This window comes from Geospiza fortis, unplaced genomic scaffold, assembly GCF_000277835.1.
Source record: "Geospiza fortis unplaced genomic scaffold, GeoFor_1.0 scaffold45, whole genome shotgun sequence".
In the NCBI taxonomy this organism is placed as follows: domain Eukaryota; kingdom Metazoa; phylum Chordata; class Aves; order Passeriformes; family Thraupidae; genus Geospiza; species Geospiza fortis.
In genome coordinates, this window is record NW_005054327.1 from 3,136,307 (window position 1) to 3,144,912 (window position 8,606).

Below are 8,606 nucleotides of genomic sequence, written 5' to 3' on the forward strand. Positions count from 1 at the left end.
AGGTAACAAAAAGAGAAAGCAAAAGAGCAGACAATGAACCCTCTGGGACCATGCTAATCAGTGCTACATCACTTCCTGGCTGAAGCTGGCACCCAGCTACTTCCAGAGCCCTGACAAAGCAGACTCAGTCTGTGCTGCAGAGGTTCACGTAGCCATATCCTCTGCATCCTGCCAGGGAGGGTGCTGACCCTGGGCTCCCTCATCCTGACTGAGCACTTCAATCAGTCATGTGAGGCACAGGGTGCAAATCTGTCCTTGTCCCTTTCCAGTGCCAACATTTTATGAGACAGACCTGTTTGTAGTCCTGGCTAGGTCTGAGAGAATAGAGCTGGACATTAAATTCTCCACACAGGATTTCAGGCTCTGGATTGCATGTGGCTGGCAGCCCATCAATCCTTCAGCCTTCGTGTCTGCTTGGAAAATGCAGCCAAGAAGATAATATGAAGAGCTGGGCTTTTTTTGTGAACCCTTACTATCTTTACACACTGTATTGAAGTCCTTACATTGCCTATGGCAAATTGTTAATTTTTTTCTTTTCTTTCCAAGCATTTAACCACTGCTAGGGTTATTGCCTGGCTGTTTAAATTCCTTACTAGCAAGATGGAAACATCTTTCAGTCAGTAGCCAGTCAGCTCTACATCTAGTAGTGTTAATGTATTTCCCACATAATTGTGACAGCACAGGTTGCAGAGGTCTTAGTGCTGGTCTTGTCCTGTCTATGCTGCTGGCTCCCTGAAAGAGTCACTGCAGCAGAAAGCACGTGAGAGATCTCCAGCATCCTGAGCATGGAAGTAAGTGGGTGTGAGGAAGACACTTCCAGCACCCAAAGGCCAGACAGGACCATGAGAAAGAGGTCTGCAGTACATCTAGTAAATGTCTGAATTGTATGTAGGTTTTCACGCTTCTTCTAACTTCTCTTTTTTCCATCTCAGAACAAATGAGCTAAATAGCAGCATCTTCCTTAGAAAGCATACATAAGAATACTTTTTTCCCAAGAAAGATTATCAGACAAAGGACAATAAGGGGTCATAATTTTATTTTCAGATGCAGTTAGAATTGCAGACCAGATTTGAAGGGGGGTGTGTGTGTGTCTGTTACTGTATATAACTACTCAGTATAACTCTTCCTGTACTCCAGTAGTAAGGTTGTTAATGAAGCCATTTGAGCAGCTCAGAGTTGAACCCCATTTCTGTGCTTTGTGCTCTAATCCCAGAGCAGCAGCTTGCACATTTGTCATTTCCTACTCTACCCCTGAGAAACGGCAGCCTTTCAGTGCATTTTGCTACGTGTGCAAAAACAGAGTGATGTAAAACATTTATTTCTTTTATTTTAACAGTCATGCTTGTGTTGCTGGTGCCAATCCAAAGATCTGTTGTCCCTGGAGGAAAGGCAGTCCTGTTTAAAGTTCAAAGCTAATGATCACGGATATGATAATTTCCGCTCCAGTAACAAGTACAGCTCTTCATAAAACAAGCATAAAAGGTATATTCTCTTACATTAATGCTGGTGCCTTTTTAGGTAAAAGTGGCAATTACTTTTGACAAGATGGCAACATCCAGAAAAACCTAGTTTTGAATTTGCACAAAGAAAAGAACATTTTAAAAATTGCCCTAAAACTGTGTCACATTGAAAATCATGGACATTTATGAAATCGTCATTTATGGAACATGAAGAGAAGCACAGAAAGAACAAGTCATTGTTAGCACTTGAATACTTCTGAATCAGCACTTCCAAATGATCCCTACTTCCTGTACATTAAGTTTGTATTCTCTGTAACACTTGTAGGAACTGAAGTCACAGTAATTATTAAGCAGCATAATATCAAGGTAATTGGATCAAAGCCATCATTATATATAACTCATTGTATTATCTTTTATAAAGCTAATTAACCACCATCTTAATTGGATCAAAGCCATTATTATATATAACTCGTATTGTCTTTTATAAAGCTAATTAACCACCATCACTATTGTGATTTTTTAAAATAAAAACACTAAATACTTTGTAATGGAAGTCTAAATGTTAAAAAGTAGAATTTTTATCAGGTATATTATAGAGGTAGCTACTGAAAATATTAAAGGATGCAGTAAAGCCAAAAGTGCATTTTACTTTGATGATTGTTTTTACCTATTATTGTCAGAAGGAACCTCCCAAGGGCTCCATAAATTCCTTTCTGTAGCCACTGTGTGTCTTAGTGCATTTGCCAGCACTTTGGGTATGAGTATTTGTGTCTACTGATAGCAAAGAAGAGAAAAACACACCAGAAGCAAAAAATTACCACTAGTAGAAACACGCAGACAACAGCTATAATTTCAGCTATTTTTTGTTGAAAACAAATGGATGGTATCCTGTGTAAAAAAATGGGCATTCCAGAGCCTGATGGTTCTTTACTGGAGATACTTTTGTGACAATTTAAACTGTTTTTGCAATCCAAATACTGTCTTGGGGCAAATTTTTTTAGAAATATTGGGTGAAAAAAAAAGTAACCAAGGTAAAAAGAGAGAATTTGAACTTCTATCTCCATTTAGATTTAAATCTTCATAAAGAAAATAATTCATGAACTGTACTTCTAGAGAAGAGTACTATGTAGCATACTTATCTTCATACTGTTTCAAAATATATTCTCCTTCTGTAGTTCCATATTTATGGGCCTAAGAAGATGTGTGATTAGTTTCTGCTTCTGTAAATAGTAGTGAAATTTAATTAATTGTAAAGTATTAAGATGTGGGCAGGACCCTGCAAGAACAGAAAAATATAAAGATGCCTGTAGTAAACATGATGTGTGTTGCCAGGAGCAATGCATGTTTTGGATGTACATGACAGGTCATTCTTTGACTTTGCATTTCCTGTTAATTTGTTGCAGATGTCCCCAAAGACTTATGAACATATTTCATGCACTAAGGCATGAGTTTATCAAGAAAAATTGTCATATAACATGCTTTTATAAAAGACATGTTTTCAATAGGCTTGGTATTTTATTATAATAAAATTATTTATCAAAACTCAGGAATTTTTTTATTTTAAATTTCCAGATCTCAAATGTAAGGATTTTTATTTTTTTTTCCAGTCTTGATTAACTTCATATTTTTTGCAAAGTGCCTTAAAGGTGCTCAGGATGAAAACAGTTTCCATTAAAATGTTCAGCTGCTGTTACCTTATGATGGGTTTCTGACTTTAGGTAGCTACAGCTACCTTGCAGACAGCTAAAAACAGGGTAGTGAGCCCCATTCCTGGTGTTGCCCCAGCAAAAGCTGGTAAGTGAATGCTTGTATAATCAAGCTGAGGAAGACCCCTGCACATGCATTTGGGCATGGGCACGTGTGTGTTTGTGTGTGAGAGTGTGTGCAAGCATGTGTGGTGTCGATGTTTCCATAAGGTCGATGTTTCCATCTTGCTGCAGCACAGCCACTCTGCTGCTATAATGCTGAACTTTTATACATATAAATCTATTTTAGGTTTCCTTCTTTACATTTTTACCTTAATTTTCATGGTAACTTTCTCACAGTAAGCCACGGGTATCACTTCACATCACCCTACCTGCATCTATTTCTGTGAAATGCATTTCATCTGTTAAGGATGGATAATAAGTGAAATCTTAGATTTGATACTGGTCAGTGTTATTTTCATCAAGTTATATCATTACAATATTGTACATGTATATTATTGTTATTTTTATTTAAAATATAGCTGTTGTATTGGCAACTGTGTAACATACTTTTCATTATTTCCTGGACTAATTCTTTGTTAAGTCTTGCTAAGTCGGATATTTAGGTTTTGCAAATAAAGACCATATACACTGCCCCCTTTTTGGGTTCATATATAAATATTAGTACACTCTTTGTCATTTTTTCAGTATTATTCAAAGCAGTATTTTTATTGAAGCTTTCATTTCCTGTAATAAACATTTTCAAGACTTCTGTTCTTATACAGTTTTAAGATTAAGTCTCCTAATACTCCACACAGGTGTTTTCTGAAATCCTCAGTACAGGTTTGTTCCTCTGTTCACTGAAATCAGTAAACATTTAACCATTCAATTCAGTTTGAGCAGAATTAGGGCCCAGCATAGCTCTTTGAAAAACCTATCTGACACTCGCTACTTTGAACACAAAAAAAGAAAAAGCTAAATATTTTTTTTTAAGGAGTTGATTAGAAAACATAGAAAAAGAGGGTGAAATTAGCTTGTGGGGTAAGACATCCAGTCCAATGCTCTCTAAATCTCAGGTGGGGTCACAGGTAGCAGAACAATTGCACAGAGCCACAGGAGCTGCATGTGCTTGCCCAGAGCAGTGCCACAGAGCAAGGGTCATCTGTCCCAGTGGTCTGAAGAGTTCATAGAGAATGGCTCAAGGCAGAAAAAACAACTTGTAAGGAACTATATCACAACTCTGTGTTTTGGCCTTCAGATAGAAGTTAGATTTTAATTCCTAGCTGTTCTGAATTCTGCCTAAACTGAACTGAAACACTGGTACTTCACCTCAGAGAATCAAATGCAAAAGTTGATGGTTGTGGAGCATCTGCTGTGAGCTGTGACATTTCAGTGTCCCAAACAGCTCTTAATCAAGACAGCTGGCTTGGCAAGAGAATGTTGTATGTACTGAAATAATGTTTAAATGATTGTTCTGTAATGTTTAAAAATTGTTCTGTATAGCTGTGTAAAATAATTCTATATTTCACTTTCTGTGACCACTTAAAATAGCAACTTCTGTAGATCAAGCAGTGTAAACATTCTAAATTACCAATAAAATATTTGTAATTTTGATTCTTTACAAAAAGGCATCTGACCTTTTTTCTCCTAGGGGGTCCCATTTAATTGTTAAACAGTAACAGTGATGTGAAAAGAAGTAAGCAATCCTAATCTAAATATCAAAGCTTTTGACTGGGATGGTTTTATATAGCTGTTTGAAAACTGGAGAGAGTTCAGACTTGCATATGTGTTGCAAAATTGTCTGATGTTTATTGGAACAATCGTGCCTATCTTTGCTCTGCTTGTTTTAGCTCAGAATGTCAGTCGCAATCTGTTCTCTACACACCCTTATATAGTCACAAATTCTCTCGTGTTTGAGACAACACAAATAAAAGGCAAGAAGCTTTTAGTTCGTTAATTTAGAAGTTTATGCACTCAATGCTGGAATATGCTACATGAAAACCATCATCCTTTTGTATGCTGACAGTGTAATTTTGTGTGTATCTTAATTTGCCTTCCTTGACGTGGGAAACTGTATCAGACTAAAATATGCTGTAAGTGGTCAAATACATAACTTTATTTGCTTGTGGTATCTGTACATCCCAAAATGTGTTTGGTTTGATGCTTCCGCTGTTTTGTTGCAAATAGTTAATTTTCCTTCTCTTTACTTGGTGGCCTTGTTGCATCCATGAAGATTTGTCTTTTTTCATGGTCCCAGGACCTTTAGCATATAGTTTCAAGTTTCCTGTGCCTGGAACAGAAGCACCTATGGACACGAGATCCCTTGTAAGCAAATGTTCTACTTAGTATCACTCATGGCCTCTTCATTGCTTTTCCATTTGCTTTGTGCTGTGGTCCAAGGTCTTCACCAACTGCTCATTATGAGGAAGAGGAAGCAATTCTTGCACATTTTTTTTAAGATCCTACAGCCTTCTACAGGTAGGCCATAACTGCAGCTTGTTGTCAGTTTCTAAACATGCTAGAACTTTCCCATCAGTGTGCATGTACAAGTATCTTACATTCTTCAAACACTGCCTTACTCTGACCACTCTTGAGCAGGGCAGATTTGGCACTCTGGTGTGGCTGGAGCAGGATGACCCAGCTGGTAACCTGTAGCTGGGTCTGGTCCACAGAGTGATTCACATTTTATTGCACTGTCCTGTAGCCTGCTGCTCTGACCACCACCTTCTTATACTGTGCTCAGGAAGACAACAGAGTTCTCCATGTATATGATGTGCTCTTGGGTTCAAGTTTTTAAGCCAAGTTGCTGAACACTTCAGAAGACCAAGGCAGACAAAAAGACTTAAAAGTGCTGTCATTAAATAAAGCCATGACATCTCTTTGGTCTTGTCAGCCCTCCTATGTTCTGTCATTTAGCTGCACAGGCAGTGAAAAGGCACCATGTGCCCCTCCCCTTCTCTTACTATCTGTAAGAAAAATCTACCATAATGAAAAGTAAAACCTTCAGGAATAACTGGTTTACCTTAGTGATCAGTATCCTAAACCTTCATGAAATCATTGTGACAATCCAAGGATGTCCTGATTGTGGGAGGTAGTATGTGGAAGGAATTTTAAAGTACAGTGTGGCAAGTAGCCAGACACATCAATATCTATATGATACGCATCAGTAGATATCTTCAACTTCAGTGTTGCTATAAAACTTTGCATCTTGTGTAGCCAGCCTAGAGGAGTGCTTTGGAAAAAAGTGGGGGTCAAATCCTAAAACCCAGTAAAACCTGAAAGGACACACTGATGAGGAATTAAGGTAACTAGATCTTCTTCAGAAATCACATCCTCCAGAAGTTGCTTATACTATTCTTGCTCTTGGGTGAGTGGGATGAGGGCATTTGTTGCCCTTTTGCCTTTTCATGATCTTCATTTTCCAAAGTGTGTGTGAGTGACTGATACATCAGATTGCCCTGAAGAAACAGATTGATGGTGAAACCAAGGGAGTTAGACAGTGGTTCTCATTTGAAGCTATCGGGGAAAGAACAATGACAAATCCCCAGAAAGCTCACATCTTCCCCAGATAATTGGGTTCAACACATGCAGCCTTTGCAGGAGCAGGAGAGAAACAGGCCAAGTTAACAAAACCAAAACTGGTGGATTTGGTAGGTCTTAGCTGGAGCTGCAAGTGAAATGGCAAAGCAATTTGAGCAAACTGGAAATTTTTTTCTTAATTAAACTGTATGAAGAACCACAATTGCTAACAGGTGTTCACAGGGCCAGAGTGGACCTTGCCAAAGATGCAGGAAGCTTCTTCCTGGAAACCACCTACAGCATGTAGCACATCCTACAAATTTGCCCCCCCTGATCTTGAGGAACTAGCATAGATATAGCATGAAAGGGTCATATCTGCTGTAGTGAAATAACTCAACACAGAAATAACCAGGTACATGCACTTTTGGTGTGTATTTCATATGAGTACATAGATAAGAATACATGTGTATTTATATATTTATACCTCTGCATATGCAAATAAAATATATTTCATGTTATGTAATATAAATTGTGTGGCATACAGAATGCTTTTCAATAGTTTTATCTGACAAATTTTCAATGAAATAAAGAATTTTTGAAAAAACCATATCACTCTGAAAAAATAAGGCCCTTTGTCTTAAAAAAAAACCACAAAGACACCACTTATAATGTGTTTTCTCACTTTAATCTCATATTTTGAATTTTAAGGGTGTTTCAATATGTTTGGAGACAGTCTTACATCTGTTCATGCCATAATATGAATAATGTAAGCTATGTGTGTCACTCATGCAAACTATGAATGTCTGCCTAACCACTGGACTTGTCTATTGCATTCTTAAACTTTGTGTTCATTAGCATGAATTATAAAGACTGCTGAGCACTGATGGAAATATTTTTACTGTTTTCTGATGTGGATATCAGTTTACATTAATAAAAGTTTGAAATATTGACAAATCATGCACTACTCACACTGAATGGCTAAACTATGAAATGTAATGAAATATGTATAAATGTTTATTAAGTGGTATTCATCAATTTGAAGGAGAATTGTTTAAGAATATTTTTATAATTTTGTCTTTTTAATAATTTATAATTTAAATAACTCATAGTATCTAGTTTGGGAACTTTTTAGCCATTAAATGACAACAGAAAATATACTTTTCCAAAAAATTCAGAACTTTATCTTTTTATAGGAGATGGAAACAGATTGTGAAATGACCCATGACATTAATGCTCTGCATTGAGCACCTCCACATAGGTTATGAAGACACTTCCTGTCAAAGTAACTACTAAAATTCTCTTGTTAAGTTTGCTTGCCCAAATTCCTTGTTAAAGAACAAATAGACAAAGACTAGTGCAAGCTTCTTGATATTTTCAACTCATTATTTGGTATCTTGGAAGCATTTGATCTTATGACAGTATGCACACTGAAGTTGAAATATATCACTTGCAAATGTCTTCAAAGGAAAACCAAAATGTCACAAATAGGTGAGGCCATTTAATATTTGTTTACATATGCATTCAGTTTATGCAAGAATTCAACAAATTATTTTTAGTTGACTGAAAAAGAATAAATTGATATTGTAATAATGTGCAAGTCAAATGCCTTTAAATTACTCTATTAACATATCCCTGCATACGTGCATTTTTACTTCTGTGTGTGTGCAAATACCTACACAAATATACATAAAGTACATAAACCACAATACAGAAGATGCTGAAAAAACTAGAGAAGGTATAGCTGGGGGTAAAAATACCAGAAATATATAGCCTGTGTGATTTGCTGAGACTTCTACTGTGCTTTTGCCTGAACTGAAGAGCTTACAGCTTCCAGCTAGAAGTAACCAAATTTTCCAACTCTTCAAGGCTTGACCATCTTACTCCAGACTTCCCAATGAGTTGCAAAACCTGCAGTAGAATGACATTTCATGGCCCTCTTACA

At 37.0% G+C, this 8,606-nt stretch overlaps 1 protein-coding gene across 1 annotated transcript in view; it reads left to right on the top strand.

Annotated features, from left to right (window-relative positions):
* Window positions 1-1,891, top strand: part of EDNRB (endothelin receptor type B) — a 14,379-nt gene extending 12,488 nt beyond the window's left edge. Inside the window, exon 7 of the mRNA XM_031057096.1 lies at window positions 1,337-1,891. Within this exon, the coding sequence (XP_030912956.1) occupies window positions 1,337-1,468 (132 nt within the window). The 3' untranslated portion in view covers window positions 1,469-1,891. The remainder of the gene's footprint in view (window positions 1-1,336) is intronic.
* Window positions 1,892-8,606: the final 6,715 nt, after the last annotated feature.